Genomic DNA, 19,875 nt, shown 5'->3' with positions numbered 1-19,875 from the left:
CCAACAGTATGCTCCAGTGGCATTGCTTTCCTTCCATACTCCAATTTCAGTGGCATAGTCTACAGTGGTTTTTGCTACACATTCTGTAAGTTCCTCCCAAAATCCCTCTGCTTCCTTCCTCTCCTTCCAAACCTTCAAAAGCTGCTTCAAAAGTTTACTTTTTTGACTAACACTGACATCACTTTTCCAAATACTATGCATCTGTTTTACATCTCAAAAACCTTAGTATGCTTTACTATACTAACTGTCTTATGATGCACTAAACAAGAACTATTTTACACAAAAGTAAATTAAACAGAGCATGAAAGAACATTAAATATTTTTCCTATTTATTCACAGAATTAAGTATACTTGGCCTTCTCACCCCAGCAAAAGGACTGAATTCTGAGAAAATATTTTCCTTAGAAATTCATGGCACCATTACTTCATTCACCTTCCACAATTAAAGTATGAAAACAAAAGAAACATGGTAAAAATGAACACTGTCTGCAACTTGTTGAGTCTAATGCACTATCATAAGGTGAGTCTAATGCACCATAAGGTGAGTGACTGGCTTTAACATCAAGGCAACATTTGACAGTGTGTGGCATCAGAGTCCTAGTAAAGTAGGAATGGGGGCAGGGGTGGGGGGGGGGGTGGAGAGAGAAGAAGGTGGGGGGATCTATCCACTAGCTATAGCCCTAATTATCACAAAGGAAGATGGTTGTGGTTCTTGGAGGTCAATTAGCTCAGTCTCAGGAGTTTCTCAGGACAGTGTCCTAGGCCCAAACATCTTCAGCTGCTTCATCATCGACCGCCCTTCCATCATAAAATCAGAAGTGGACATTTTCATTGATGGCTGCACTCTGTTCAGTTCCATTCACAACTCCCCAGATGATGAAGCAGTTCTTGCTCTCCTGAACAATACTCAGACTTTGGCTGTTAAGTCATAAGTAACATTTACACCACACAAGTGGCAGGCAAGGACCATCTCTAACAGGAGAAAACCTAACAACCACCTCTTGACATTCAACAGCATCAGCATCATTGAATTCCACCCCCCACCCCCACCTCCCACTACATCATGGGGTTCGCTATTAACCAGAAACTTAACTGACCAGTCATATAAATACTGCAGCCACAAGGGTAGGTCAGAGGCTGGTGTATTCAGCAGAGTGACTCATCTTGATTCCCCAAAGCCTTTTCACCATCTACAAGGCACAAGTTAAGAGTGTGAAGTGCTTTACACTTGCTTTGGTGACTACAGCTCCATCAACACTCGAGCAGCTCAACGCCATCAGGACACAGCAAACCACTCACCAGCTTAAATATTCACTCCCTCCACAACTGGCACACTGTGGCTGCAGTATACACTATCTACAAGATGCACAGCAGCAATCAATGAAGACATCATTGACAGCATCTCCCAAATACATTTGTCATTCCTTCATCATTGCTGGGTCAAGATCCTGGAACACTGCACCCCCTTGTGGATTGCAGTGGTTGAAGGTGGTGGTTCTCAAGGGTAATTAGGGTGGGCAAGAAATGCTTGTCTTAAAAGCAACACCCACATTCCATGAAAGAATAAAAAGAGTGGCTTGGTAGTGAGCCAAACAGACCAGTAAGGTTACTGGCTTGACCCCTAATTCAGTCCGAGTCAGATGATCTAATCCAGGGCACGATAGGAAATGTTGTAATTTTGTCAATGCCTCCAAACTGGGAGTAGGATGGGGTTGAAATCAGCCTGGATTCTCACTTCAGTGCTGTCCAGTGGCCCCTGTTGGAAGGTGCTCTGAGGGATGTTGGCAAGGATATCATGATGCCTCTACAAATGAATAGTCTTCCAATGTTTGCTGTTCATGCTCGTACTAGATTAAGCATTTGCGTAAAACACTAATGGTCTGGAACTATGTCCTATCTCAAGTCAGCATCTTCACAGAGGAGGTTAGAAAACTGGTTTTCTAGGTGGGTTGACACAAACAAAACTGTTGCGAGGGAGAAGGAAAATTGACAAACACAGAGATCCAAACAAAGGCTCATTAAATATTCAGTTGCAACTTGAGCTGTCAAGCTAACATTTGTGACCTTGCATTCTTCCCCCATTTCCCCAAGTAACAAATCTATTAATGGGCATAATCTAATGATAATATTCATATTGTATATATCTCTACTTTTACAAAAGTTTATGCATTTTGAAAAGCATATGGGAAAGAGCTCTTCTAGCTTTTCTCATTTTTGATGTTCTCGTCCTGATTTTCATACCACTAGCCTGAACTAGATTGAAACAAAAGTCTTGAGATGAAAAGTCAGCAAGCTAAGCTATTCCATCAGTTAGCTTTGTAATTTTCTTTTCAAAGGGCTATGTAGTAACAGTAAATGGAGAAAGCGAGGTTCCATTTGAATTTTTAAAAAGGAGAAATTTTGGAAAAGGGTTAATATCAAGTATAATGTTTCCTAGTTAGCTCCTTTTATTGTTAATCAGGCGCAATCATGTGCACTTAATTGGAATAAGGTGCTTCCTTGCATTTCAATGATCAGTTGACATCTTGTACCGAAGTCATGTTCCATCTACCCTATCATATACTTCAACCATGTTTTATAGTTCTAATTTTAGATTACTTTTCCCCAGAAAAAAAAGCCTTCCAAATTTAATTCCCTTTACATTTGATTTCTAACTTCCTGGAATGGGCTACTCAAAATACAATTGCATAAAAAACGTCAGTTATTTAATTCAGTAACTTATATGTGCAAGTGAGAATTTAATGACCACCATTGCAAACTTGCACAGTAGCCACATCCTGATCATTCAAGCAGACACACCGATCAATGAAAGTACTTATTTTAAACTATAATCAAAAAAATACAATAACCTGTATGTGCAAATATAGAAAAAAGACATTTCCAATTCCCAAAAAGTGACAAGGTTAGCATTTTGCGTTTGAAATTTTTATTGCAAAACATCTTGCTTACCTTTCTTTTTCAGCAGGTTTTCCAAACTACCCACAAACTTTGGAACAAACCTTCTCCTCTAGCAATTTTCATACATGGTCACTTGGGCTTCTGGGCTATTACCCCAGATAACAATTGAAAAAACCCCCCAAAAAAATCTATATTATGTTTTTTGCATTTACATGATTTTTGTTGTTTCCCACAATTCTGTCAAAATAAAAATAATTGTGTTGTAATGCAAGGCATGTGTGAAAATATCAACTAACCAGTGAGGTTAAAGGGAACAAAGGCCATCCAACCTGAAGACAGATCCTCACATCACAAGGAATCCACTGTGACTGATCTCCACCATGAAAGTTTGAGCACAATTTTAGGTTTCAAGATATTTCTCTAATGTGGTTAACAAACAATTTTAGGCCGACAAAACAAACAGAAAACAACACCACATCCATGCATTACTAGTCATTTTCTGTGAAAAATGAATCTTTTATTATTAATCCTGCTAAAACAACATTTTCAGTATAATTTCCTGGATTTTACTAAAAGCTTTGCAGTATTGTTCATAGTTTTACACCACAGTTTATGCCTTCATGCCATTAAAAAAGTGTTAACTTTTTTTTTAAAAAGTAAAGGGTCAGAGATGAATTAACTGGATACCAAATGAAAATATATTATTCTTCCATGATTGATTCTTCAGGTTCTTTTTCCTTTAAGCTCTATCTTCCCCTATTCTGATGCACTGACACATGCTGCCGTATAATTGCAGGGATGCCAAGTATCATTTGGTAATGTTGACTAAGTGGTCATTCTTTTGGGAAGAGACTTGATAGTGAGTTATTATGCTGTTTTACAATGCGTGAAGTGGGATGGCAGAACAGGCAATAATTATTCTGCCCTATGCACACATAAGCCTTTTAAAAGGATTCATGGGATCGGAATTAAGATTAGGAACCTAGTTAAATATTTCACTGTTCTACTCCAATCCAACTGTAGCAGCACAGTTTCCCAGAGTGTGAGCAATTAATTCAGAAGAGGCCAGGGATCAAATCTGGGACCTTCCTGGTCCGTGAGGCTCAGTGCTACATAAAATGTATTCGGTAAGTAAAATTGGGAAAAGCTCAATGCCTAATTTTCATTATTCATTTTTGAAGGATGTGGGAGAAGCTACTAAACTATAGACTATCTTCAGTATAATTTGTGAACCACAGTACCAATTGAAAGATAGTTTCAAGTCATGAGTACGGTAAGCAACTTTGACATTGTTGCCACCTAACATCAATCAGCAAGCGTCCAGTGTCAGTTTATCACCCGTACTATTTTTAAAATTACTTCCACCCTTTTGTTAAATAGTCCAGTTAAAATGTGGTATACATAGTGACGTCACACAAAAAATTTAGTTGTGGTTATCCCTTTTCTTAGTGTTACAGTTTTAAGTTCATGTTATGATGTAATCATACAAATGATTAACTTTACACAGGACAAAATAAATTTATGAAAAATCTTATCTGCCTATGAAGACAGGTGTTTCTGTCTAATTATTTTAGTTTAGTGAAAACACTGATCCTTATGAACCAAAACGTCATTTCATATCCACTCCGAGTGCTCAGGCTTTTAATAGTAACTTTGAATTTAAATTTAATAATCATGGGACTTGGATTCCTTATACTATGCATTTTCTGAACATACTAATAGAGGTAGCTCTGTTGGATAATTTAACTGTTGAATGGATTATGGCGATAACATTTTTTCCAAGTATATCTCACTGAAAACTGCAAGGGGTGGGGGTGGGGGGTGGGAGGAAGGGAGATTGGCTAAGATTATATGTAACAGGGGCTATTAATTTAAATAGCTAAGGATGTTTAAATCTTGTCTATTGAAGTAGTCAATTTCCCACTTTGCAACCTGCTAAAATACATTTATTAAGTATGTAGTTTGAAAAATTGACAGCCAATGCAAATCTATGAAGCAGCTTCTAAAAAGTTCAATTGTCCCCAAAACCAAATTGGAAGTTGTGTTTTAAGCAGCTAGTCTTTCATTCTCTAGTATGAGATAATTAATAACATTCTGCAGACAAAACATTTTCATGGAAGCTGATTTTTCGCATTATGTTTCAATCGCACAATGATCTCTATATTAGGAAAGCATTTTACGAAGTGGGTTACAAAATTAAAATACTAAAAACTGCCCCATAAATTTCCCATGCGTATCCATGTAGACATCAGTCTCCAATTTCAAAGAAAATGCTGAAATAAAATGATGATCATAACTGCCATGATACTTTATATACAGGCAAAAGCTGCATAGACAACATTTTTGAGTCATTCAGGTTTAAAGTTCCCCTAATTTTACAAACTTGGAAATTTATAAATTAATTTTAAATTCAAGACTATTCCCTATAAATACTGTTAAGTTTATTCCTTAAAACATTAGGAAAGTAGCAGAACATTTTACTCTTACCTGCCACTCCAGCTGAGACCATATGCACCTGGCTGGAATCTGGTTCCAGGACAGCATTCAACTTTTCCTTAGAACTGGAGTAAGCAGCAAAATAAATCGCTCTACAAGAGAGAGTGTGTAAGATTACGCTAGTGAAAAGTTATACCGTAAATCTAGTAGTGTACTAATGATTTAAATACAACTATGGTAAAAACTTCTGTCATTTTCTACATGGCATTACCTTTTTGGAAAAGGTTTGTGCATCTTATTCTCATTCAGAATTTTCATTTCCCATAAACAAAAACTAGATGAAAAAATGCAAAAATGCATACAATCATCTTAAATTCATAAGAATGTATGGGGGAAACAGCTTATTTGATATGATGCTCAAGTTATTTTTGAATATGCAGGCAATTTAACTACACGTCCCTTTTAAACTTTTTTGCCTGTCGCACGAGTGTGGTAATTCAAAGGGCCAGCTTGTGAGCAACCTGCACAGAACTGGAGGGTTGTTGTGCAGCTTAGAAGGAACACTAGCTGCATTTGACCATACAGCATCTAACAAGGATATGCGAGAAGACAATAACATCTTTTGCCAGTGCTACAGAATTGGTGCAGGATCTTTATCATGACCCAAAGTCCTATCATCTGATTCTTATTCAATTTTTTCTACTTCTCAGCTTTTGCAGCCTTCTACTATCTCAACAGTCATGTTTCATTGAAGCGTGCCAAACTCAATCCTATTCTCATCTGATGTCTATAAACTTTACAAAATAATTGTATAGGATAGAAGCACGGTTATATTTTCCTTCCCTTGCCTAGGGAATATTAAGGCCACATTTGTGTCACCAACACCATCCTAGCACAGATTTAAAAAATACTAAAAAAGAACTGGGATTTACAGATCCAACAGGGAACACGTACAATTTATCTGACAGCTTATAAGGAATCCTACCATTATTACCAACAGTAATAACTTGTAACTTTCTCCCTCCAAAAAGGAGAGTAATTTCCACTTAACAACGGATACATTTTTAGCCTTCGATTTTCTAAGACATTCTCCAAGCTCCTAGTCCTTGTAGGTAGATGTGCTACTCTCTCAAGACTAGCCAGACTAAGACCGCAGCTTTGGAAGACAGCTTTTCAATAATGGCAATGATAAAGATCAATATTAAAACCAGAAAATGCTGGAATCACTGAGGTCAATCAGTAACTGCAGAGAGAACAGACTAGTTAATATTTTGCATGTGGACACTTTGCAAAATATCTGCTGAATTTTGCATTTTACTTGGAATAATCAGGGACAGCACGATAGTGCAGTGGTTAGTGCTGCTGCCTCACAGCTCCAGTGACCCCAGTTCAATCCTGACCTTGGGTGTTCGGTGTCTGGCTGTGTGGAGTTTGCACATTCTCCCAGTGTCTGTGTGGGTTTCCTCTGGGTGCTCTGGTTTCCTCCCAATGTCCAAAGGTGTGCTGGTTAGGTGGACTGGTTACGTTAAGTTGTCCCCCAGTGTGTGTGTCTGTCTGGGTGAGTGAGAGTCTGTGCCTTGTGATGGACTGGCACCCTGTCCTGGTGTACCCCGCCTAGTACCCATTGACTGTCGGGATAGGCTCCAACTCCTCGCGACCCCAAATTGGATGAAGTGGTTCTGGAAAAGTGAATGAAGGGTCCAAAATGTGGTATACTTCCAGAGTTCTCAACGGTCAATTCAATATCTTCAGCAAATCTTCTTTCAAACCTAGGTGCAGAGATCCAAAATGTAGAATTTGACCATCTGAGCCAAAAGCAGCTGAGTGGCCAGATACCAAGCCAAGGAGCTTGCTGGTTCCATATAGCTCTGTAATATGATACATTTACTCACTCAGTTCTTCAGAATCAAAGTCAGAACTGATGTATTTTGGATTCCAACCAAGTTGGTTATTTCCTTTGAGCTCACAAAATTTCCAGAATGTGGCATTAAAAAAAGCATTGATCAAGAAAAAAATCTTCCTAATAACATGTTAAAGCTTTTGTTAAGTGGCAATAAAAAGCCTTCAGCTAGCTATTGTGCATAAATGGTTTCACATTGTCTTTATTCTTAAACCCAACAACCACAGAACACAGAAGGTCACAGCAATTTTGTTTTCCTAAAATCATTAGCAAAATGTATTACTTCATAAAAATTCCCATTCAGAACAGTAAGTAGATTACATCTATCAAGCTTTAGAAAGGTGGCACTTTGAATGCTAACAGATGTTCCATATTTGCATTTGCGTTAATAAATTACTATTGTGAGTAATTTACAACATTTCGTCCGTATTTACTAATGCTCTTGTTGAACAGATAGGCCATACTCAGGACAATTTAATTAGCCCTTTCAATATTGCTTTTAGTCACAAAAGGCAAATTCAACAAGCCATATGCTTACCTGTGCTATTGTAAGGCTTTATGAACATTATTTTGAAAAAAAAAAACACACCATTAAGCGCATTTGTATTAATTTTACAACAGGTTTAAGTGCTCCATCTGACATTTCAGTTGAATAGCATGGAAATAAAGCTAATCAACTATTTTTCAAAGTCTGTAATGTAATGTGGATATAAAGAAAATAGGTATCCCTAAATCTATTTCATAAATTAACGGAGACAATTTCTCTCTTAAATTACATCCTTCATTTACACTACATCGAAAAGGAACCTACACCATGTTAACTCTGTTTTCGTAGTCAGTTATATAACAAATAGGGTAGAGTTCCTGCTATTTTTATCAGCACAAGGAATAAGACAAACCAGCAAACTACATAGATAGAGTTCCAGTGATCTATAACGCTGGTTTAAAATTCATTTTGCCTGCAAAACTGGTCGTATCTTCAGATCGAGTTAAGTTTCTGCTAATTGCCCCCATTCACAGAATCTCACAGTGCAGAAGAGGCCCTTCGGCCCATCGAGTCTGCACCGACACGTGAGAAATACCTGACCTACCTATCTAAAACCATTTACCAGCACTTGGCACATAGCCTTGAATGTTATGATGTGCCAAGTGCTCATCCAGATACTTTTTAAAGGGTGTGAGGCAACCTGCCTCCACTGTCCTCCCAGGCAGTGCATTCCAGACCGTCACCACCCTCTGGGTAAAAAAGTTTTTCCTCACATCCCCCGTAAACCTCCTGCCCCTCACCTTGAACTTATATCCCCTTGTGACTGACCCTTCAACTAAGGGGAACAGCTGCTCCCTATCCACCCTGTCCATGACCGTCATAATCTTGTACACCTCGATCAGTTCGCCCCTCAGTCTTCTCTGCTCCAATGAAAACAACCCAAGTCTATCAAATCTCTCTTCATAACTTAAATGTTTCATCCCAGGGAACATCCTAGTGAATCTCCTCTGCACCCCCTCGATTAGAAACTTAAAAGTTGAGCTAATCTTCTTAGGCACATTTTGAAAATTTTTGAAAATTAAATTAGAAATTTAACTTTCTAAGAAATTGTCTGGTGTATACCAATGAAACTAGCAAATGGTTCAGTATAGTTTTACTTAGTCATTTTGAATGACTACTCATAGGTGGAAGATGAGACACTAATTAACAACACAACATTGATATATTTAAGTGTGGAAATCTATGAATATTCTTTAGTGCAAAGAAAAAAGAAAATCATTACATATTTACATTTGAAGTGGAAATGGGAGAGGCAATGCAGAGTGTGAAAATTAATAGGCAGGATGTACTGGAAAGACTGGCTCTACTTAAAGTGGATAAGCTGCCTGGTCTGAATGGCTTGCATCTCAGGGAGGGGAGTGGGGATGGAAATGTTGGAATGGTTTGCCATTACCTTCTAATCTTCCCAGATACAGGGGAGGTGCCAGAGGATTGGGAAGTGGCAAATGTCATTCCCTCATTCAAGAAAGAGTGCAAGGACATTTCTAGTGACTTCAGGTTAGTCAGTTCAACATCAGTGACGGTAAAGTTTTAGAAGCGATAATTAGAGAGAAAAAAAATCAACAGGCACTTGAGAGGGGTTTGACTTAATTAAGGTAAACCAGCATAGATTTTAAAAAGGCAGATCATGCTAGATTAATCTAATTGAATTTTTTTGCTGACATAATGGAGAAGTTTGATGAAGGGAATGCAATAGATGTTGTCTAGATGGATTTTAAGGAAGCATTCAATGAAGTATTACATAAAAGGCTGGTTAATAAGAGATTCATGGAATAGGAGCATCAATGTCAGCTTAGATAAAAAATTGGCTTAAGGACAGAAAATAGCGAGTTGTGGCAAATGGTCATTTTTCAGACTGGTGGATGATGTTCCCCAAGGTTCCCTGCTAGGGCTACTCCTTTTATCCACGTAAAATTTCAAAATCTGCCATTAATACCAAACTTGTGGAGGTAACAAATGAGGATGATACCAATCAACTGCAACAGGGCATAGATTGGCAAAATGGGCAGGCAAGTGGCAAATGGAATTTAATACAGAGAAATGTGAGGTGATGCATTTTGACACAAGAGATAGGGAGAGGCAATATAGACTTAATGGCACAGTTAAGAGCGTGCAGGGACAGAGGGACCTGGGGGTTCATGTGCATGGATGTTTGAAGGTGGCAGGACACATTGAGAGAGTAATTAGCAAAGCATGTGGGATCTTGAGCTTCATAGAGGCATCGAGTATAAAAGCAGGAAGGTTATGTTTAACCAAGAATGGATTACTCCGTCATGGACTTGGTGGGCCAAATGCCCTCTTTCTGCACTGTAATGACTATGACATTTTATTACACTAACCAACTGCATTAGAATAGGCAATAGTGCCACCATTATTTGTGTCATACAGCACAAAATCGCAAGAAAACCATACAAGTTCAACATTTAATTGTAGGTCTTCCTTGTTCTCTTCTTTTTCTAATCTTCTTGTCACATCAGGTTCTTTACTTTTAGTTTTTTTCCTAAATTCTCATTCTGTCCTTTTTCACCCCCCAGCCCCAAGTTATGACCAGACTGACATATACAAAATATTAGCAGGAAAGAGACTCAAGTAGGATTCTTCCACTAACCCCACTCAAAGAAACTGTTAAAGAAAAAATGAACTTGAACACATCATTTACATACCATATTTTCATTTCATGTTAAGAATCCTTGTTTATAGGATTGGTCTGAACTATTTAGGTAACTCTATACTTGTTACTGAACTATTTTGTGGTTATTCTCTACAAAATGCAAACTACTCTAAACACAAAGCTTCAAAAGCAAATTTAAAAATGTACAATCGCTTTCCAAACTAAGATAGTCAGAAAAACTATATTCACTTTAGCCAACAAGTTAACATAACCACTGAATGAGCAATGTACAAATGCCAAGGCTGGGTACACCATTCCCAGATAAAGTTTACAGCAAATAATGTAAGTTTTAGTTTGACTGCTTACCTAGAGGGTGCAACGCCTACAAGATTAGGTCCCAATCCTCTGAAGAGAGAACGGGGACCTTCCTTTTCCAGAATCATCCTGGGAAGAAAAATTTTAAAATGGAAAATTATAGTCAGAAAAAAATGGGTACATTTGAATTTAGTATGCAATATACCTTTTTTTTTAAAAAAGATGCTGCGCAGTTCAGAAACCAGGTCATTGCTTAGTTGGAACAACATGATGGCTAGCAATTCTAAATTTGGTCCAGTCCAAACTAAACTTTTAACCATGAAAGTTTACAATATATAAGGAGGCAATTGGAATGATCCCGTCTGCAATGGCTTTTTTTCACAGCAATTCAAGACCGATTAGCCTAGCTTACTATATCCCCAAAGCCCTGCATCTTTCTTTGCTTCAAATATTTATTCATTTTTTCTCTTAAAACGATACAATGTTTCCTGTCTCAGCCACTATTTGACAAATTATCTCATGCTCTATCAAACAAAAAGCAGGACAAATCCAACCTGGCCAATTACCGCCCCATCAGTCTACTCTCCATCATCAGTAAAGTGATGGAAGGGGTCATCAAATGCTATCCGCACATCTGCCCTTATGATGGAAGGAAGGCCATTGATGAAACAGCTGAAAGTGGTTAGGCCTAGGACACTACCCTGAGGAACTCCTGCAGTGGTATCCTGAGATGATTGACCTCCAACAACTGCAACCATCATGTTGCTATCAAATGGCACTTGCTTAGCAATAACCTGCTCACTGTGCTTAGTATGGGTTCTGCCCGGGTCACTCAGCTCCTGACTTCATTACAGCCTTGGTTCAAACATGGACAGAAGAGCTGAACTCCAGAGTTGAGGTGAGAGTGACTACCCTTGACATTAAGGCAGCATTTGACCAACTGTGGCATCAAGGAACCCATGCAAAACTGGAGTCAATGGGAATCGGGGAATTTCTCCACTGGTTGGAGTCATACCTAGCACAAAGGAAGATAGTTGCAGTTGTTGTAGGTCAATCATCTCAGGATACCACTGCAGGAGTTCCTCAGGGTAGTGTCCTAGGCCTAACCACTTTCAGCTGTTTCATCAATGGCCTTCCTTCCATCATAAGGGCAGATGTGCGGATGTTTGCTGATGATTGCACAGTTCAGCACAATTTGTGTCTCCCCAGATACTGAAGCAGTCCATGTCCAAATGCAGCAAGACCTGGACAATATCCAGGCTTGGGTTGACAAGTGGCAAGCAACATTTGTGTCACACAAGTAAGTGCCAGGCAATGGTCATCTCCAACAAGACAGAACCTAACCATCGCCACTTGATGTTCAACGGCATTACCAGCACTGAATCCCCTACTACTAACATCCTGGGGGTTACTATTGACCAGAAACTGAACTGGACTAGCTGTATAAATACTGTAACTACAAGAGCAGGTCAGAGGCAAGGAATTCTGCAGCACGTAACTCGCCTCCCGAGTCCCCAAAGCCTGCCCACCATCTACAAGGAACAAGTCAGGAGTGTGATAGAATGCTCTCCACTTGCCTGGGTAAGTGCAGCTCCAACAGCATACAAGAAGCTCAACACCACCCAAGACAAAGCAGCCTGTTTGATTGGCAACCCATCCACAAACATTCACTCCCTCCACCACTGATGCACAGTGGCAGCAGTGTGTACCATATACAACATGCACTGCAGGAATTCATCAAGGCTCCTTAGAGAGCACCTTCCAAACCCATGGCCATTACCACCTAGAAAGACAAGGGAAGCAAATGCATGGGAACACCACCAACTTGCAAGTTCCTCTCCAAAGCCACACACTATCCTGACTTGGAAATATATCACTGTTCCTTCACTATTGCTGGATCAAAATCCTGGAACTCCTGCCCTAACAGCACTGTGGGTTTACCTACACCACATGGACTGCGTCGGTTCAAGAAGGCAGCTCACCACCACCTTCTCAAGGGCAATTAAGGATGAGCAATTAGGGATTAGCAATAAATGCTGGCCTAGCCAGTGACGCCCACATATCATGAGTGAATAAAGAAAACTTCTGCACAGAGAGGTAACTCCTAACCTGTCTTTTATGATCCATTTTTAAAATTAAACAACTCCTCATTACTAATTTACCAACCAAAGAAAATAATCTTTCCCTATTCACTACCAAAACTCCATACATTTTTAAAAAACCTCTCACCTAGCCTTCTCCTTTTCAGTAGGAATAATCTCATTATCCGAAGTATATCCTCTTAACAACAGCTTTCCAACCTTGGCATCCTGATGATTCTTCGCTGCCAACCTTTAATACCACTTTTTATAGCAAGGTGCTGAAAATGGCACAGTACTCTACCCATGACCTAATCAATGTTCTGTACACACCAACTACTTCTTCATTCTTGTACACCATCCTATTTATAAAACACAGAATGCTGCTGATCTTTTTCTATGTTATATGCCTGCACTTCCACTCTTAGGAAATTTTGTCTTCAGACCCCCTAGGTCTCGACACCCTTCAGTATCTTCCCATTAGGTCTATATTCACATTCCTGGGATTTCACCAAAATACATGACCTCAGTTGCCCACAGTAAACTGCATCATATAACCCACGTCCATTTTAATGCAGTTAAATTGGGAAAATAGGCATTAAAGAGCAATCAATGGATACTTAATTAAATAAACACTTATCATTAATTTGAATATCTCCCATGGATGCAAAAATAGGACTAGGCATAAACAGACAAAAAAGGCAAATATTAGCGGTCAGTGTTTCAGCATTTTATAGAAGAATTAAAGTGATGTCTGTTGAGATTAGAGATTCTCAATGTCCACAAAATCTGTCTGAGGGTGGAGTGAAGGACCAAACTGGTTAACCTTTTAATCTTTTATTGTTAATTATCTACAGACTTGCGACTGAACAATTTTCAATGCACTTTGGTTTCAGAACTACGTGCCTGTTTACTCCATCCCCGCACACCCCACTGGAAATCATGAAACTCTGTTATTGGCTTGCAGCAGGAAGTCGATTAAAGATTTTAAACTCGACTGTACTTGTTCTTCTCCTGAAGGCATGACTCCTATAGAGCACAATTACACAGCTGTTACTTGCCATCTAGTTCCTCACTAATATAGTTATTATTCACATATAGGCCTATAAAGCAAGTGTTAACAAGCTGCCTATGGAGACTAAAGGTGTGCCCAAATTGTCCTCACCTAAATGACCACATCCAAAGATTATTGGATGACTATCAAGTGCAGAAATCGTATTGATATTCCCTTCCCTAACTAATTCCTATTGCTAATCCTGCAAAGATCAGCCAGCTCAGACCAAGCACAAACTCAAAATCCTGTGGTACAGTACTCACTGGTCAAATTCAATGACACATTTTCACAACTCTGAGTTTGAAATAGATCCAAAACAAAAATGAAGTGGGATATGGATGTCTAAAGGCAATGCATTCTTGAAGGGATCAACACCATAATCCACTCAAGCCCTTTTTAAGAAAGAAAATTTCAGAGAATTATAGTTTAGAACCAATTAATAAATCAATAAACACACTGGAAAGTTTTACAGCACAGTTAGTCCTCACTTAAAGCTGTGGTTGAATTCCTGAAAATTACAGCTTTAAGCGAAACATTGATTCCCATAGGATTCAATATTAAAACTGCAGTTAGGTTCTGTAGGATCTTCCTTATCAGAAAAAAAACAAATATTAAAATATCATACTCTCTAAAGTGCAATATTTTACATTGCTAAATTCCTAAATTGGTAAATGAAATAACTTTTAAAATAAGTTTACAAATATAAAAATGTAACTTTCTACTTACAGTACCTCCTGCTCATCACCAATCCTGCTTCCCAAACCTCCTGGTTGCTACAGGTCCACCCCTCCCCAACCCTCTGAGTTGTGGCCTCTCCCCACTCCCCAACCCTGAGCTGCGGCCTTTTTCCTCCTCCCCAACCCACCTTCTGACCGAACCTCCCTGACTCACTCACTCTCCGCTTCTCTCTCCTGGACTTGCGTTCCCATTCAACATCCAGATCCGATCCAAAGCCGGAGATTGAACGTTGTCGAAGTGGTGCAAAAATGCCGAGCTGGGGCTGCTAAAATCCATGATTTTTTTTTTTAAATGCTCCCGCTCGCCACTTCCTTCTCCTAAACTCTCACTGTGAGCTGCGGATTGGATCTGGATCTTGAATGTGAACACAAGTCCAGGAGAAGAAGTGGCAAGAGAGTGAGGCAGGGAGCAGGAGGTTCGGTGAGATGGATCTGGGAGGGGAAGGAAGTTGGAATGGGGAGAGGGAAAGAAGCTGCAACTCGGAGGTCGGGGAGTGGGGAGAGCCCACTCCAAAATGGCACCAATTGAATCTCACAATGCTCAACAAAATTCCACTTGCAGGTTTTTAATTGAAATGCAAGTTACTACTGCACCTAACTTTAGAACACTTCAAGAAACTTGGTACAAGATCCAGAATCCAACTAGTAAATTACCAATTTAATCTTGGAAAGGATAGAATTCTTCTCTAGGCCATTATGCAGCAAAGTGTCAAAGGAAAAACACACAATTATGTTTCATTACATATTTACCAATTTCAAAAAATGTAATGAAAATGTGGACTGCTGAGAGAGAGAGAGCAAGTGAGAAAAAGGGACTAGCCAGAAGTTAATTTCTGTGAAATGGTGCATCAAGCACAAAAGTTGAATTTCAGATTCTAAAACTGAAGTGGTTTCAAAGCAGAGGGTGACCAAGTTTAATTGAGAAACAGTGCACTCGGGGAAATATTTAGTTATACCATTACAGATGAGCCAGAGAAGAGAACTACACTGTGTAGCAATGCAACAATTGTATCAAGGGGATATAACTTTGCAGTTTGGGGAGACTAAAAGAAGATTGGGCTATCACTGTGAAATACCTCTGTTCACAAGTATGAACCTGGGCTTCTGGGCATTTGCCATTTTTATTCTCTGCCCACTCCCACAATGATGTCTACCCTTGACCCCCTTCACTGTTAAAATGAAACTCAAAAGCTCGACAGCAGTACCTCATCTTTCAATTCGGCATTTTGCGCCTTCTGGACTTAAAGTTCAATCATTTTAGATCATAACGACTGTTCCATCTTTTTGGACAGCAATTGATGGTGATGATTCTGCTATATCATCTACAGCTCCACAACACCCATCTTGTGTTCTTTACTTGTCCAATACGATCTGCCTTTGCCTTGCATCATCATGACTTTTGATATTTAATTACTCCTGCCACCTACCCATTATAGACCTCTCCTTTTGTTCTTTCCCCCCACTCTTCCCCAGCTTTTCCAGGCGTTGTACTTGCTTAAAGCAAGTTCCATGTCTAATTAACTTTTTCCAGTTCTGGTGAAAAGTCACTGACTTGAAATGTTAACTTTGCTTCTCTCTCCCGATGCTGTCTGAGTATTTCCAGCATTTTCTTTTTATTTCAGATTTCTAGCATCTGCAGTAGTTGCTTTTGTCATAGGTGTAGATGTTGATTATGTAATTTTCAGCCAATTGATTTAGAAATCTGAAAGAAATGCAATACTTAGCCAAGCAAACTGAATTCCACTTCTGTTCCTCACCTGGTAACTCCTGGGTGCATATGGAGGTTGGGCAAGGACAGCACTGAATTTGGCTGTTATCCCTCCCACACTTGAATAGCCATCCCTCCCACACTTGAATGTCCACTGACAAACATTTTCTAGCAGCAGATATGAAGACTGGCTACTGGACAAGGTGTTAGAAAACTAGTTATGCCTTTAAAACAAAACATGATTGCAAATACTGCAAAGGCAACGGATTCCGACAACATTTTGGCAGGAAGAATATGGGGAGACAGTATAAAATAAAGGGAGAAACTCTAAAGGAGGCGCAGGGACAGGGGGACCTCGGTGTATATGTACGCAAGTCACTGAAGACGGCAGGGAATGTTGAGAGAGCAGTTAATATAGTATATAGTATCTTAGGCTTTATTAATAGGAGCATTGAGTACAAGAGTAAGGAGGTCATGTTGAACTTGTATAAGACGCTAGTTAGGCCTCATCTGGAGTACCGCATCCAGTTTTGGGCACCATACTTGAGGAATGATGTGAAGGAATTGGAGAGAGTACAGAGGACATTCACAAGAATTATTCCAGGGGTAAAGAACTGTAGCCATGAGGATAGATTGGAGAGATTGGGGCTGTCTTCCTTGGAGAAAAGGGGGCTGAGAGGAGACTTGATAGAGGTATTCAAGATCCTGAGGGGTATGGCGGGGTAAATAGTGATAAACTATTCCCACTTAAGAGAACATCAAGAACTAGAAGGCACAGATTCAAAATAATTGGCAAAAGGAGTAAAAGTGATGCAAGGAGAACATTTTCCCCTCAGAGGGAGGTTGGAGTCTGGAATGAACTTCCTGAGAAGGTGGTGGAGGCAGGTTCAATTGAGGCATTCCAAAGGGAATTGAATTGCTACCTGAAAAGAAAGAATGTGCAAGATTATGGGGTTAAGGCAGGGGAGTGGAACTAGGTAGAATGCTCTTTCAGAGAGCCAGTGCAGACTCGATGGGCTAAATGGCTTCCTTCTCCACTGTAAAGATTCTGAGAACATTCTTGCTTGAAGACTTGTGCTCCAGAACTAGCTGTGCCCTTAGCCAAGCTGTTCCAGTGCAGCTACAACAATGGCATCACCTAGCAATCTGGAAAACAGTCCAGGTATGTCCTGTCCACAAAAAGCAAGACAAGTCCAACTTGGCCAATCACTGCCCCATCAGTCTACTGTTGAAGCGATGGAAGGTGTTGCCAACAGTGCTAGCAAGTGGCACTTACTCAGCAATAGCCTGGTTACTGATCCTCAGTTCGGGTTCCACCAGGGCCACTCAGCTCCTGACCTCATTACAGCCTTGGTCCAAACAAGAACAAAAGAGCTGCACTCCTGAGGTGAGGTGAAAGTGATTGCTCAAGATGTCAAGGCAGAATTTGAGTGTGGCATCAAGGAGCCCTAGCAAAACTGGGAATCAGGTAGTACAAGGGATAATGGTTGCGGTTGTTGGAGGTCAATCATCTCAGTTCCAGCACATCACTGCAGGAGTTCCACAGGGTAGTTTCCTCAGCCCAACTATCTTCAGTTGATTCATCAATGATCTTCCCTTCATCATAAGGTCAGAAGTAGGGATGTTTGCTGATGATTGCACAATATTCAGCATCATTCATGATTCCTCAGATACTGAAGCAGCCCGTGCCCACATGCAGTTAGACCTAGGCAACATTCAGGCTTGGGCTGATAAGTGACAAGTAACATTCGTGTCACACATGTGCCAGGCAATGACCATCTTCAACAAGCGAACACTTAACCATCTCCTCCTGACATTCAGTGGCACTAGCATCACTGAATTCTCCACTATCAGCATCCTGGGGGTTACCATTGACCAGAAACTGAACTGGACCAGCCATTTAAATACTATGACTATATGAGCAGATCAGGGGCTAGGAATCCTGAGACAAGTAACTCATCTCCTGAGTCCCCAAAGCCTGCCCACCATCTACAAGGCACAAGTCATGAGTGTGATGGAATACTTTCCATTTGCCTGGATGAGTACAGCTCCAACAACACTCAAGAAGCTTGACACCATCCAAGTAGCCCACTTGCCTGCCATGCCATCCACCCACCTTCAACACCCACTCTCCTCAGCACTGATGCTCAGTGGCAGCGGTGTGTCCATCTACAAGATGCATTACAACAACTCACCAAGGCTCTTTCAACAGCACTTTCCAGGCCTAAGACCTATACCACCTAGAAAGACAAGGGCAGCAGATGCATTGGAACACCTCCACCTGCAAGTTCCCCTCCAAGCCACATACTATCCTGACTTCACTGTCCCTGGGTCAAAACCCTGGATATGGGTGTACCTACACTACATGGACTGCAGTGGTTCAAAAGGCAACACCTTCTCAAGGACAATTAGGGATGGCCAATAAATATTGGTTTAGTTAGCGATGCCCATATCCCATGAAAGGATTTTAAAAAATCATCTTCAGGAAAATGGCCGGCAAATTGCAAGAAAATAGGCAATAAATAACCATTGCAAAATCACAGCCTTTGATCGGATACAACCTAGGGAACAGCCAATTACATTTAAGAGTGCAATCATTTAATCAAGAGTATTTAATCATTTGAAATAAATAGTATACAAACAAGGCCCTTTTCAGATCTTGTGAATAATACATAACAAAAAAAGTTATATTGTCTCTCAAGTTTCCCTCAGCAACTGGCCTGGATACTGCTGTAATAAAAAGGGTGAGGCTCACCTGTATTATGAGCAAATTGGACAGAATCTCTGGTGTCTGCACACCCGCAGTCAACACAGGAGTCTAGATGTTGTCGTCAGAGATAAGCCGAAGCTCCACAGCAGAACTTCCTCGCTGACTGACTCAGTATTGAGTATTGAAATGACAGTAATGGCCCGAACTTCCTCACGGGTTCCACAATAAAAACAACTGAAGGAGGTAAGGGCTGGTGCATTCAGGATTAAGTGATGTTTTAAACTGTGTGATAAGTGATAATCACAGCTGAACAACCTATCAGACCCTGAAAAACTAATTTTAGATGTGTGGAGTGCTTTGGGTGGAATATTACAGTCCTGCCGAAGTCAATGGGCTTTTGAACGGCTAGCTGCATTTTCTGGGTCATAAAATTCCACCATTCCTTCAGAAGAAAACTCATTGGCAACTTAAAAGATAACTTCATTTTCACTTTTTCTGTCTGTTTCTTATCTCTCTCCCCTTAATCCCGTCTGCGTATTCCAATCTTTATTGCACTTCTTGTACACCGTTTACACTTAATTTATATTTCCTGCTCTACACTTGCTAGTTTGAACTCTGCATGTCTCATTGGGAATTGTTCAACTCGATTGGTTGAAGAGGCTCCTTTATTTGCCCTGCTCAAAAGATGCCACAGGTCCCTTGTAACAGATGCCAATGACAGGAAGTCTACACTCTTAAAGCTGCTTAAAACTTTGTGGGAACTGGTCAGCAAGATGAACACTGAGCACCATTCCTTTGCTGCTGCCTGTGAAATCCAGGCTAGTATAGTTTAAACAATATTCCAAAAGGAATATCTGTGCGATACAGAACTAACAGCTATA

The 19,875-nt window shown here is 40.1% G+C and overlaps 1 protein-coding gene across 2 annotated transcripts in view; it reads right to left on the bottom strand.

The window, feature by feature from the left end:
- Positions 1–19,875, bottom strand: part of slc25a36a (solute carrier family 25 member 36a) — a 72,382-nt gene that overhangs the window by 17,577 nt on the left and 34,930 nt on the right. For both annotated transcript variants that reach the window (XM_041212605.1, XM_041212615.1), the window contains 2 exons: positions 10,759–10,836; positions 5,386–5,486 (listed from right to left, as the gene is read on the bottom strand). In XM_041212605.1, the coding sequence (XP_041068539.1) occupies positions 5,386–5,486; positions 10,759–10,836 (179 nt within the window). The remainder of the gene's footprint in view (positions 1–5,385; positions 5,487–10,758; positions 10,837–19,875) is intronic.

This window comes from Carcharodon carcharias, chromosome 2, assembly GCF_017639515.1.
Source record: "Carcharodon carcharias isolate sCarCar2 chromosome 2, sCarCar2.pri, whole genome shotgun sequence".
NCBI lineage: Eukaryota > Metazoa > Chordata > Chondrichthyes > Lamniformes > Lamnidae > Carcharodon > Carcharodon carcharias.
This window is presented reverse-complemented; position numbering and strand designations above follow the sequence as displayed.